The sequence below is a fragment of the Cottoperca gobio genome, chromosome 16 (assembly GCF_900634415.1).
Source record: "Cottoperca gobio chromosome 16, fCotGob3.1, whole genome shotgun sequence".
NCBI classification, from domain to species: Eukaryota; Metazoa; Chordata; class Actinopteri; order Perciformes; family Bovichtidae; genus Cottoperca; species Cottoperca gobio.
Genome location: NC_041370.1, coordinates 12,948,871 through 12,963,178, shown reverse-complemented (window position 1 = coordinate 12,963,178; position 14,308 = coordinate 12,948,871). Strand labels below are relative to the sequence as shown.

Genomic DNA, 14,308 nt, shown 5'->3' with positions numbered 1-14,308 from the left:
ACACACAAAGTCACCCCCCTACCTCACCTACCATGTCATCGTCATCCTCACTCTACAGAGATAAAGGAAACGGAAGAAAAAGAGGCCAAAAGAGGTGTTGTGAATACAATATACAGCTGGTGTCAAGTGAAACCTCTTCAAATAAAAAGTGACACATTTTCAGGAAGCTGATTTTAGGTTTTCAGATTGATAAACACACTACTGAGTTATTTAACTGTTTTTTACAAAGACTGAAGCATTTTCTCAAATCATGACGAAGCACGTAGCCTACTCCTTGATTTTGTGTCATAAACATTAAAGGAATATTTTAACATTTTGGGAAATACGCTTATTTGCTTTTATGCCGAGAGGTAGATACCACTCTTATAAACTAAATATACATCCTGTAAAATAAACATGGAGTTAGCTTAACTAGCATTCAGACTGGGGGGAAACACCTGGCCTGGCTCTGTAAAAAGGAAAAAATATATGTGCCACCACCTCTAAAGTTGACTAAATAACACGTTATATCTTGTTTGTACAAAAACAACAACAATTTGTGCTTGTACCTGGGGTTATTTGAAGTCCGATTGTAATACCTTTGGACACAGCAAGGTTAGCTGTTAGCCCCTGCTTTCAATCGTTATGCTAGGCTAAGCTTACCATCTGCTGGTTCCAGTGGCATTTTAAACAGACAGATAAGAGAATCTTCTCATTTAAACCTCAGTAAGAAAGTGAATAATACCAAACATTCTTTTAAAATCAAAATTGCGATGTGGTTTTCATCCCCTCTACTATAAAAAAACTATGGAACAGAGGAGCATATTTGACTGAGTGTGATGAAGGTGTGGGCCTTGTTATTCCTCCTTCAGGGACATCCAAAGGTTTGAATTTTCACACAGTGATTGAATTAGGGTCCCTTTGAAGAGAGAGGGGCCCCTGCCAAGGCTCGCTGTGGAGTCCACTCTGAGCAGCAGACTCCTAAGGGTTTAAGGGATTTTAATCATGCAGGGAGGTGTTTGCTCTGGCCTTTCTTAGCCTGCTGCAGCTACAGAACGAGATACACTAAAAACAACTCACTGATTGTTGTTACAGTAACCTATACATGTGAATAACAAGGAACTATGCTGATGTCATTACAAATGTACGCAGTGTCTGTCAGAAATGGTCACTTTTGGCGCTTTAACCAGATTAAGGTTATAACCAGTGTCTAGGGATTGCTCATATTGTCTCATAGAATTGAGAAAGTACAAACTAAACAAAGACGAGGATCAGGAAATGGAGAAAGTGTATGTGTGACCCTTGCTCGTGGTGAGGAGCACTTACATCTGTTATCATTTTTCCCCTGGTCTTGTTCCTCTCTCGGTGGTTGGCCCTCTTCTGTTTCTGTTGTAGCACGCGTTCTCTTGTTGTGCGATACTCCAGGGCAAATTCACTCAGGATCTTGCTAAAGCGATGAATGCTGACGTCACGTACCGCATATACTGGATGGCCCAGGAACAGCAGAAAGGCATGAAACCTGCAGATGTGTAGAGAATGATAAAGGTTGTAAATCAAATAAATATGGAATATATGAACTTTGGCAAAATGTTAGAAATATTTGATCTAATCCAGCATTTGATCTACACTTTAGCGTACCTGTTGAGTATTCTTCGATGTACAATCTTCAGAATAATGATTCTCTCTGCACAATCTTTGAGGAAGTCTGACATTTTCTGTTTCAATGCTGGTTTCATCTCATGTTTCGCAATGACCTTGAGATGATCCCATGATGCTTTGCATCTTCGCTCCATCTGGACCAGATTGTCTTGAAGCTGGTCAAAGTCCACCTAACAACAAAATCACAGAATCGTTGAGGACTCTCTTCAGTTGATATGACGTTTGCATTTAATGCTAGTAACAAACTGATACTGTGGACAAATTTTTTAATATGTTTTATAAAATAAGCAACCTTGGTCAAGCGGGTGATGGCTCCTATCTCAGAGTAGAGGTCAGTGCTGTCTGGAAACTTCTCCACCACGATGGCGCAGGCGTGGTGCAGCAGGGACTGCTTATGAACCGTGTCCTTCACCTCCGGGACTTTCTCCAAATAGTTCAGCTCAAAGCCTTTAGCCTAGAGATGCATGCATACACAGCGAAACAGTTAGAATGTGGGACGGAAACAACTGTCTGAAATAAAAAATCAAGGGCTTAGTCAAGGACCAAATTGCGGTGAATTTCCTTTTTGGCACAGTCAGATAAGGGACTCAATGGAGTGCGCCGAGTAGATCTGTAGAATTATTAGACTGGTGATTATCAGAAACCACAATCTACTTCAGACCTGAAAAAAAAACCTGGACATATCCTGAAAGACATAATCCCAACAGGATCTCCCTTGTTGTGCTGCCAGTTTAAAATGACTTACTGCAAAATGTAAATGCAGCCATTATTTACGGGAACTACTTGTTTTGATGTTGATGACTTATGTTTCCCTTTTGTATTTTTGGCTTTCATATCCCAGAGGTTCACGAACACATAGACATACACACAGAAACCTCCATCACAAAGTCAGACCAAAATGCCAGATGCCAGTAAAGCAGCCAGACAAACACAGACTGTTAGAAAACACACAATCACACAACCTCCCTCCCTTTTCCCTCTCAGACGGACAGAGCCAGGTTCAGCGGAGGCCTTCACAAGCGTTTTTTACTGTAGAAGGACAGTGTCTGGTGCAGACAGTCAGGCAGCACATTCTTCTACACATAGAGAGTCCACTGTTATCCTTGCCAAATAAATATGTTGGCGGGGGAGTTGGGGGGGGGGGGGGGGAGGAGGAGGAGCGTGGGAGGAAATGGAGGAAGTGAGTAAAAGACACAGAGGGAGAGAAAGTGAAAGAAGAGGAACCTCTCTAAGCCATATATGTCTTGAAGGTTACTCACATTCGTGCCATTGAGGAAGTTGCCAATGGCCAGCAATGTGGTCAAGATGTAGCGGAGTGTCTTGTTTTTCTCTAATTGGTCCATCCCTTCCTTCAGGTCCTGCAGAGGCTCTGCCACTTCCTAAAAGAGCATGACATGCAGACAGAAGCACATCATCTATCCTGTCGCCAATGAATTCTGCTGATAACAACGTACAGTTAATTGTCAAAAAGGACAATAAATAAAACACCCTATCCTAACCTAGCATCTCTTATTCCGTAACTCTAGCCTTCAATTGTTTTACTTCTGTAACTCCACAAAGTGTCATCTATCTGCATGTGATTAAAGTGGACAGAAATGTGTCTGACCTTCTCAATAAGCTCATAGTCCATCTTGAATGCCCACAGCTGCAGGCGAGCAGACAGCTCTGTGATGGAGGAGAGGGTGAGAAGGAACTGTTCAGCGCTGCCCAGGGGGGTATCAGGGTTGACCAGCTGAGCCTCCTGGATCCTTTGCTTCTCCTCCTCTGTGGGGATCATTGTCAGGATTTTCTAGGAGAGGGAGGAAGAAACGAGAGGAGGGGAAGGGAAAGGAACAGACTTATAGGATCATTCATCAAGTCAACCAATCAAAGGTTTTTCAACGCACCAGTTACTAAGTTAGTTATTATTTATACATAATATGTCAGGGAGTAAATCATAGGAAGACAGGGGTAACAAATTCTGTAATTTCTCGCTTTGTTTATCTAAGATGTTTCCAATTATTCCCACAAACGTGCATGACATCTGAACTTTCAGCCTCCAGAGACAAAAGGTGGGGATGAATACTCCTTTTTGCCGAGAAGCTACAGGTTACATAACACCAAAGGGATGCAACATTAATCATTATCTGCTGAAAAGAATCTGTATTATGGTTTTTAAAACAAGCTCAAAATATGCACCTTTAATCATCGCTGTGATTGATATCATGAGAACAGCTGTGCAGTCAGAAAATCACATGATATGTCAACATTGTTGGCCGCCCCATCTAGAGGAGTTAAATCTCTTGTTTGGGGAAATCCATCCGTGTATTTTGGTGTGCTGAGTATAAATCATTTGTGTTAATCATGTTTATTTTGGACCAGGTGAGCTTGAATGGCTTTTATTTGACAGTGCCTATAATATGCAGTACCAATTTAGAAACAGAAAGTGTCTTGAGACAGTCTCAGTGAAAATGCCTACCTCAATGCCTTCCTTGTTCAGTGCGTACTCATCAAAGTTGAGGATAGCGGTCTTAATGGTGCGAGGAGGAGGTAAGACAGTCAAGCCAATGTTTATAGCGTTGCTGCGTTTTGAATCCAGGACAATAATTTCTTGTCGTTTGCCATCAACAGCTGCTTTCTATGAGGGACACAATGTCATCACATTAGATCATGCATCTTGAGTAGTGGAAGCAGCTCCTAATGGTTTAAATATGCACTAAACATATGTGTGAATCTGTGAAAATGTGACAGAGAGCACCTTGAATCCTATTCACCATAGTACAGGTAAAGTGTTGTTGTGGTGGGTATTGTCTAAATGGTCGATGCATAGGTGGTTAAGCTGTTGTAGTAAAGAAACATAAGACTTTTCTTCTTGGTGCAAGACAGCATAACTATGAGAGAAATCAGGACTGCTAAATAAACCTCCTAAAGTATGCAGTAACACTGCATGGTTATACTGTAACAACAGTACGACACTAAGTTACCTTGGTGACAGGCAACTCCTTGGATTTGGACTCAAACAGCTGCTCCAGCTTGGATGTGTCCACTTTAACTGGCTCCAGTTTTGACCAGAGGGACTCCTTACAGAATTTATGACTTTTACACTGCCAGTCCACGGGACGCACTTCATTCCAGAAGAGACGGATGGTCTTCTTCTTCTTTTGGAAGAGAGGCATCTCCCCTCGACTCAGCTGAGGGGAGGGCGGAGGGATAGGGGCCATGAATGGTGGGGGCGGAGGCATCATTTTGCCAAGAAGGGGGGGAGGAGGGGGGCACCTAAACAGGTGCGGGGGAAGTGGCAGGGCAGCATTGCATGGTGGAGGGGGAGGTGGTGGTATCAGGTCACTTGACCCCATCACACTGTCCATATCTAAAATATCCATGTCATCCTCGTCCCTCAGGTCCGTGAAGTCCATTTCTTTGATCCGCAGCTCCCTGGGTGCGGCCATCAGCTGGTCCCAGATATAGTCTGACTCTTTCTTAGGGGGTAAGGTTGTGGAGGCAGCGGTGGATGATTTGTCAGTCTGCTGCTGCTCTTTTGAGGCCTCAACCTCAGGAGGACATGTAAGGCCTTTGACCAAATCTCCAAACTTCTCCGCCACAGCTCGGACATTGCCCTGGTTGTCCAAATGTCCCATCTCCATTTTTTTCACATTTTCTTCTCTGGCCTGTCTGTGAGCCTCCAGTGTGGAGATCCTGCTGGCCAAGCTGGCCACAGAGGAGTCACTGACCTCTGTCTCCTTCTCACATTTACAGTTTTCTTTCTCCGTTTCTGCTACATTCCCTTCATCCGTGCTGGTTGTCGTCTGAGCATAGAGCATGTCCAGCATGAAGCGCTTGCTGTTGAGTATGTTGTTGCACTGGTCATTCACATCTGTGTCTTTAATGCACTGGGTCCATTGGCCTGTTGAAACAAAAACAATCATCGACATTGAGAGAAATATATGTAGTTATGAAAGTAAGGGAATAAAATGAGCATCGATCATACCTGCTTCAATGCCATTGGTGAGTTTCTCCTCCCGCTCCTCCCTCTCCAGAGTGCTACTTGTGGAGGAGATGCTGGATGCGGAGCAGTTGTCCTTTTCGTTCACTTCCTCATTCTGTCTCTCCTTCTCGCTCAGCAGTACACTGTCTTCTACATCCCTTTCCGTCGGCCGCTCCTCCTCTAACTCAACATTCACCTCCACGTCTGGTTCTCCCACCTCTGCTACATCTACTACTTTCGCTTCCTTTACCTGGTCTTCTATTTCTATTTCTACCTCATCCGTGCTCTGTGTCTGTTCCTCAAGCTTCTCCTGCTCTTGCTTCTCTTCTGTCTCCATGCCTGACTGTTCATCTGACGACGGCTCTGCCACTACATTCTGATTCTCAGCAACATCCTCTGTCCTTACAGGCGACTCTGTGTCGGTCTGCTGCTTGTCTGGCTCTGGGGGAGGTGTGGGGGAAGGTTCTGATTCTGTTAACTCTGGCGCTGGACTTTTAGTTCTGGTCTGTGGGTCAAGGTTTGGCTCTGAGATATGTTCTGTTCCTGGAAGAGAAATCAAAACAACGTGTACAAAAATGTTACTTTAAGTACTACAGTTATGTGACTTTGTATTATCTGATCAGAAACATTCTTTGTTTATAATTAAAAGAGTTTTAAATTGTTTCCTGACATATCCTTAATTGCACTGAGAGACTGTACATTTCCCGACAGAACAAAGCAATCACCACATTCTGTTATCTCGGCTGGTGACCATACAACATACACACACTGTAAAACACAGCATGAGTGGCTGAGAAAGAGAGAGTGCTTTGCAACTTCTGAAACTAGTTACCGACAGAAGTATTTTTTCAGAGAAATACACTACTGTTATATTGAAAGAAACAATAACTTTTGATTGCAAACCTGAAACCACTGAGGTTGTTTAGTCAGCCTCCTAAATCACACATACAACATAACAACACCTGTATCTGTATCTGCAGAAGTGCAGCTAAATCTAATTCCTGTGTGATAATCACTCATCAAGTGTTAATGCCAAACCCAGTGTGTGTGACAGGTGCACTGACAGCCAGTACTGTCTCTGCCAGCTCTGCAAGCCAACATTACAGTCCATTCAGGCTCACATCACTCTGGTACTAATGATAGATAAATGGTAGGCAAACACTAGTTACCCAACATCTGGCGTGCAGTGTCTTCCTGTGAGATAATGGCCGAAGATGTGGTACAGCGGGACGCAGAACGGCTGACAGGGTTGGGACTCAAACACAAAGTGATCTCTGTCCGTCCTCTTGCTTGCACCCTGGGGCGCTCCCGCTCAAACTCCTCTGAAGCTAGCCTCTCCACAGCCTTGTACCTGTAAAGACAAAATGCAGCTTTCAGATGTCTACACACCGGAGTTTAGATGAATGCTGATCTGTAGTAAAAGCTGTTTAACTCTCGGCTCAGCCATTAAATAGTTGTGGTTTAACTTGATAGAAAGATACACGCAAAAGAACGCATTGGTGTTTGTTGTGATATGTATGTATATATTGTGGTTTTAGCTGTATATTTTAAATTACACTGTATATGTTTAAGCCCAACTAGGGACAAGAGTTGAAAATTAGCAATAGCTTCATGCTTTGTATTAATCATACTATGTTAAATTGCATTGTCACTATCAAATGAGAATGAAAATAAATCAAGATGCAAACTACCATTAGGCTTTATTTTATCAAAGCGAAAATGTGTGAAAACTTTACTCAAATGTATTTTTAAGGGGTGAAGAAATGTGTATTATCCTCATTCTGTAACAGGCATTCAAAGGAATTCAGAAATACTGAAAAGATAATATTTTAGAGCTATTAAGGCTTCATCAAACAGTAAAGAACAATGTCAAGTTTAATAAATAATAGCCATAATGTCAATATTTGTGCTGTGAACATATATGGCATATTTGTCTTATTCTCAGGTAGTTATAAAATAATCAATTTAGCTGTAATCCCATTACTCAGGAAGCAAAATGATGACAAACGACATCCTTTTGTTGCCAAAGTGTTGTTTAACTTTTTTGCCGTGTTTTTACTGATCTCAGTTCACACATTCTTTACAGGGGTGAAAAAGGTGAGGGCACAAGAGCTATAAATTACATTGCGCACACACTCACACACAGACACGGTTGGAGGGAGATAACTGGATGTCATGCATGCCAAACCAACAATTACACACTTGTCCTGTAAATTTTGGGACGTCTCAATGGTGAGCAGGCCTAAAGGGGCTCTGACACCTATAATTCAGCCTGAGGCTTTACATCTGCTGTCGATTTTAAAAATGGGATCTCAAAGCATTTACAAGCCTCTTTAGCCGTTTGATCTATCGTCACAAGTGCAGAATTATTATGTGATCCATGTGAACCCTTGAACTAAAGAAAACTCACCTTTCCTCTCTGGCTTTTCTTGCTTCTTCCCTCTTGTCTACAGAATCTCGACTGAGACAGAAAGACAGAAACAGAGCAAGCATTTAGGACCTGTATTCACAGTATGCATAAATTATTTCAATTGCTTCGCTGAAAAGAAATATGGTAAGTACAAAGAAAGTAAATCATAAAAAGGAAAGACAAAAGACCTGAGCAGAACATATGCTATTGCCACGATTCAGTATTTCTAATGATCCTCATAAAGAAAGACAGCCAAGCTTTTATAAGACTCATAGGGGGATTTGTGAATGTCTCAAGAGTCAAGACTGGAACCATCTGTTTTTAAAAATGCCAACATGTCTTTATTGGCTGTAGCGCTGCCTACCATATAAAGTAAAGAAACAATATATTCTCTCGGACATGAAGTCATGCAGCGTTTTGTCTGATACGTAAGGTGAGACTAACTTGAAGCGGTTCCTTTCTTCTCTTTCGATTCTCTGCAGACGCTCTTCTCTTTCCAGACGTCTCCTCTCTCTCTCCGCGGCCAGAGACTCCTGATGCTGTCTGTACGAGGAAGTTAACAAGCCCCCTAGAGCAGGTCTAAAACCCGAAACAGAAAAGAACAAATGTGATAACATTAGCAAAATTGAGAGATTGGTTTGTGTGTTGATTTAGGTATTTGCACATTTGGGACGCAAATGGGAGCTTTACAGATCATTTAATCAACCGTATAGACACAATGCTCTGTGTTAGCTGTGGAAAAGTTGAGATGCCAACCTGTCAACCGCTTTGGAGTCTGGTGTGGAGGTCACTGAACTCGTGAAGCGATGGGCTGGTGGCGTAGGAGCCTGGTGCCTGCCAGGGTATGGACTGCCATTGGCGCTGATTCTGTTAAAATAAGGGGAAAATAAAGGCTTTGTTCTCTCTTAAGACATTTTTCACTGAAAAACAGAGAAGAAGGATGGACAACACTTGAAGAATCTGTGATGTGAATTCCAATGTCATACTGCTGAATAGTTTACACTGAGATTAAGCACTTCTCCCATGGCATCTGAATAGCTTTCCTGTGAGGAAAGTTATGCCATCAAAGTCTGAAGGGTATCTGCAGGTGCACTGCTCATCCATGTGTGTATTTGCGGGCCATCTTTCATAAATGCATCTTTTCACTAGTCCCACTCTTTTCTTACACGCCTTGTAATTCCTGTGTTGAATCTGATCTGATTTGAATGTGAAAACTGTGTGTTTTGTCCTAGAACAGTTGCACAACACATCGTGTATAAATAAAAATAGTTAACTAAGATGACATAATCAATAATTGCAAACATAGTCGTGGACAACTCATTTTTTTGGCAGACTGCATTATGTGCACATCTTCCTGAAACTATTAAAGGGAACATATGCTCGTTTTCAGGTTTATACTTGTATTTTGGGATTCTACTATGTTAGAAGCTTTGATGTTCAAAAATCACATAATGTTTTCTCATACTGTCTTTCTGAATATACCTGTGTTCACCTCTGTCTGAAACGCTACTCTTTAGCACCTGTCTCTTTAAGCCCTCCTCTCGTAAAAGCCCAGTCTGCGGGAAAAATATGGCGCACCTTTGCAAAGGTATTTCTTAAGCCGTCTCAAGCATGTGGATGTTGATAGTGACAGCCTTAATAATGCATTTATCTCAATATTAGATTCAATTGGGTTCAGTCAAAATGTACATGAACCAACTCACTGTTTAAACCACACTCTGGACCTTGTTCTGGGATATGGTGTTGAAATTGAAAGTTTATCAGTGTGTCCACATAATCCTCTTTTATCAGACCATTTTTTAATAACTTTTGAAGTCCTGTTACTGGACTACAAGCCAGTAGGCAAAATATCCTACGCTCGATGTTTATCTGAAAGTGCTGTGACTAAATTTAAGGAAGTGATTCCATCAGCACTTGATTCAATACCAGGACTCAATATCAATATAACAGAGGACTCCAATGCTAACTTTAGTCCCTCCCAAATTAATCATCTTGTTGATAGCGCTGCAGCCTCACTGCGAATAACACTCGACTCTGTCGCTCCTCTTAAGAAGAAGATCATAAAACAGAAAAAGAAAGCTCCATGGCTTAATTTACAAATCCGCAAACTAAAACAAAAGTCGAGAAATCTTGAAAGTAAATGGCGTTCCACTAAATTGGAAGAATCTCGTTTAGTCTGGTTAGATCATCTTAAAACGTATAAGAAGGCTCTCCGTAATGCCAGAGCAGCTTATTACTCTTCCTTAATAGAAGAAAATAAGAACAACCCCAGGTTTCTTTTCAGCACTGTAGCCAGGCTGACAGAGAGCCACAGCTCTACAGAGCCTTCTGTTCCTATATCTCTCAGTAGTGACGACTTTATGAGTTTCTTTAACGATAAAATTATAATTATTAGAGACAAAATTAATCTCCTCCTGACCTCAATTGGTAATGACTTAACTTCAACTGTTGGAATTTTAAAAACATCTGTAACTCCTGAAATATATCTAGACTGTTTTACTCCAATCAACCTTAACCAACTAACTTCAACAATCTCATCGTCTAAACCATCAACCTGTCTTTTAGACCCGATTCCAACTAAACTGTTTAAAGAAGTTTTACCCTTAATTAACACTTCGTTATTAAATATGATCAACCTGTCTCTATTATCTGGCTACGTACCAAAATCCTTTAAAGTAGCTGTAATAAAACCACTTCTTAAAAAGCCTGGTCTTGATCCAGAGGTTTTAGCCAACTATAGGCCGATATCTAACCTACCCTTTCTCGCTAAAATCCTTGAGAAAGCAGTCGCAAAACAGTTGTGTGACTTTTTACATAATAATAGTTTATTTGAGGTTTTTCAATCTGGATTTAGAGTTCATCATAGCACAGAGACGGCACTGGTGAAAGTTACCAATGACCTTCTATTGGCTTCAGACAAAGGACTCGTCTCTGTTCTTGTCTTGTTAGACCTCAGTGCTGCTTTCGACACTGTTGATCATGACATTCTACTACAGAGACTGGAACATTGTGTTGGCATAAAAGGAACCGCACTAAGCTGGTTCAAGTCCTATTTATCTGAGCGATCTCAATTTGTACTTGTTAACGATAAATCCTCCATGACAGCCAAAGTCAGTCTTGGAGTTCCGCAGGGTTCTGTACTTGGACCGATTCTATTCACCTTATATATGCTTCCTTTGGGCAATATTATAAGGAACCACTCTATAAACTTTCATTGTTATGCGGATGATACCCAATTATATCTATCAATTAAACCAGATGAAACCAATCAATTGGCTAAACTTCAAGCATGCCTTAAGGACATAAAAACTTGGATGTCTAGCAACTTTTTGATGTTAAACACAGACAAAACTGAAGTTATTATACTTGGCCCTAAACGCCTCCGAAACGCATTTTCTAATGACATAGAAGCTCTGGATGGCATTAACTTGGCCTCCAGCACCACTGTAAGGAATCTTGGCGTCATCTTTGATCAAGATCTGTCGTTTAACTCCCACATAAAACAAATCTCAAGGACTGCCTTCTTTCATCTACGTAACATTGCAAAAATAAGACACATCCTGTCTCAAAATGATGCAGAAAAACTAGTCCATGCATTTGTTACTTCAAGGCTGGATTACTGCAACTCATTGTTATCAGGTTGTCCAAAAAAGTCGGTTAAGACTCTTCAGTTGATCCAAAATGCAGCGGCACGTGTATTGACTAGAACAAGGAAATGGGATCATATTACTCCTGTATTAGCTGCTCTGCACTGGCTCCCGGTAAAATACAGAATAGAATTCAAAATCCTTCTCCTGACTTACAAATCAATTAAAGGTCAGGCTCCAGCATATCTTAAAGATCTCATAGTACCTTATAAACCAACTAGAGCATTACGCTCCCAGACTGCAGGGTTACTTGTGGTTCCTAGAGTCTCTAAGAGTACAATGGGAGCCAGAGCCTTCAGCTATCAAGCTCCTCTCCAGTGGAACCAGCTTCCAGTTTGTGTTCGGGAGGCAGACACACTCTCCACATTTAAGAGTAGGCTAAAGACTTTCCTTTTTGATAAAGCTTATAGTTAGGGCTGGCTCAGGTTTGCCCTGGATCAGCCCCTAGTTATGCTGCTATAGGCTTAGACTGCCGGGGGACACCTCCCTGCTCTCTTCCTTCTCTCCCTCTCTCTTCTTCTCCCTCTCTTCTTCTCCCTCTCTATCTGTATGCATTTATGTAAATGTATGTTACTAACTCACCATCCGGGGTATCATCCCCGGAGTGTCTGTCTCTCATGTGGCAGGTTGCCACTGATAAAGTTTACGTCAGGATCATGAATCGTGACAGCGCCTGCTGACCTGGTCCTGCTGGACACCGGGAAGCCTTATTGACATTTTCCTGGATTCATCCAAACTTTCTATTTCTTTTTTTTTTCCAACACAACATAATTTCTGTCAAATGTTGTATTTGTACTATGTTGTTTATCCTGTACACACGACATCTATTGCACGTCTGTCCGTCCTGGGAGAGGGATCCCTCCTCAGTTGCTCTCCCTGAGGTTTCTTCCATTTCTTCCCCTTTAATTTTGGGGTTTCTTTTAGGAAGTTTTTCCTTGTGCGATGCGAGGGTCTAAGGACAGAGGATGTTGTAACCTGTACAGTCTGTAAAGCACACTGAGACAAATGTATAATTTGTGATATTGGGCTATACAAATAAATTTGATTTGATTTGATTTGATTTGATTTGATAATCAGATTCTAATTAGCCTGACTTGGAAAATGGAGCAAAACCAGAATGACTTGTTGAACACCATGTTTGCTGACCTAGGCAGCCCACAACGAACTGACTTGTTTGTCTTGTTTCACAGTTTATATGTTGGTAGGCATTCCAGATACCCAAATGCATATGTGCAAAAAGTGAGTTTTTCATAATATGTCTCCTTTAATGTAAATCACAAAACCTCCCGCCATTATACATGTTGTCCCTGCTCTTATTACAGTTGACCTGTTGACCCCTGGCCTTACCTTTCAGCCCAGGTGGGCTTTCTAGTTGTGTAAGATGCAGGAGAGTTGTTTATATCTTTCAGACTGAAGATGGAAGTGAGAAAAAAAAGAGAGTAACTGTCAGGTCAGACACTCCAAAGATCAGATAATTAAATGTTAGTCATACAAACAAGATAGTGAGACAGCAGTCGAAGGAAGGAGGGATGCAAGACAACACAACAACAGAGCGGACAGGGGCAGGACAATATCTCTGTCTGTCTTAATGATTCAGTGTGCTATTAAGAAGGCAATGAAACTACTGTGAATTCTAAGGCTTTTACTGGATCACTTCTTATTGTCCACTGCATTGAGAAGAGCGAATCATTTGTGCTTGGATGGCATCAGGGATACACGCTGAGGAACTGCTATGCCAGTCCAGACTCTCCCGTTTCTATTGCTCTCTGCAGAAACATGAACAACTAAGAGACAGTGAGTGTGACTCATGCTAATACTTTGAATTCCTTAATGTTTTGAATTAATTTATCTCGGATTAACTGTGGTGCAGAGCCACAATGGGAGACAGATGAGTAGTAAATATCTGCAAAAGTAATGCTTTCCAGCAACTGAGAAAATAAAGTAATTATGACTTTCCTTTTTCTGGTACAATATGTCTTTGGAGATGACAGATGCTACATTAATCACATGAGGGGAAATAAAGGCGACTATGATCAAGAAAACATTTTTTAAGGATGAAGGAGGTAGAGAAGAACTAAGCTACAGCATGTCCAACACAAATAACCTCACGGGACGTCATTTAGAAGAACATTTCCAAGAAATGATAGAAAATATGTAGAATTTCTGCTTTTACTCTTATGATGCTTGGAAGTGTCTTTGCTGAGTGTACAGTGAGCTGCGAAAAGACACAGACACCAGTGATGGGGACGACAGTGTGTTTTGACGTTGTGAGGCGTAATGATCTAACATAAGCAGATGAACTCCTGCCCTCTACCTGTAGTGCCTTTCTCTCTCCTGGCCCTTCTCACTCTCCTCGGCCCCGACAGACACCTGGCTCTGGTTCAAGTCAGGGGACGGAGGGAGAGGTCGGGACGGAGGGGGAGGGAAGGGGGTCGAGGCTGGGGTAGACTGACACTGAGGGTGTGCTGAGCCTGGCACTCTACTCAGGGCAGCACGGAAGACACAGTCAGGTGGCTGGGGAGGAACACATTGAGGACTAAATGTCCTCTTTTTAGGTGCGACGGACACAGGAGTCCTGGTCTTGACGCTGAGATATTCTCTCTGCCCTGGCTGGTCACTGGCTTTAGGGAGGATGTTGGCCATACACTT

At 41.9% G+C, this 14,308-nt stretch overlaps 1 protein-coding gene across 1 annotated transcript in view; it reads right to left on the bottom strand.

Moving 5' to 3' along the window:
* The window catches only part of fhod3b (formin homology 2 domain containing 3b), an 89,684-nt gene that overhangs the window by 4,852 nt on the left and 70,524 nt on the right, over positions 1-14,308 (bottom strand). The window contains 13 exon segments of the mRNA XM_029452117.1: positions 1,306-1,498; positions 1,618-1,808; positions 1,931-2,092; positions 2,898-3,017; positions 3,245-3,427; positions 4,097-4,255; positions 4,602-5,521; positions 5,606-6,145; positions 6,772-6,953; positions 8,013-8,063; positions 8,457-8,591; positions 8,769-8,879; positions 13,007-13,069. Of these exon segments, the coding sequence (XP_029307977.1) occupies positions 1,306-1,498; positions 1,618-1,808; positions 1,931-2,092; positions 2,898-3,017; positions 3,245-3,427; positions 4,097-4,255; positions 4,602-5,521; positions 5,606-6,145; positions 6,772-6,953; positions 8,013-8,063; positions 8,457-8,591; positions 8,769-8,879; positions 13,007-13,069 (3,010 nt within the window).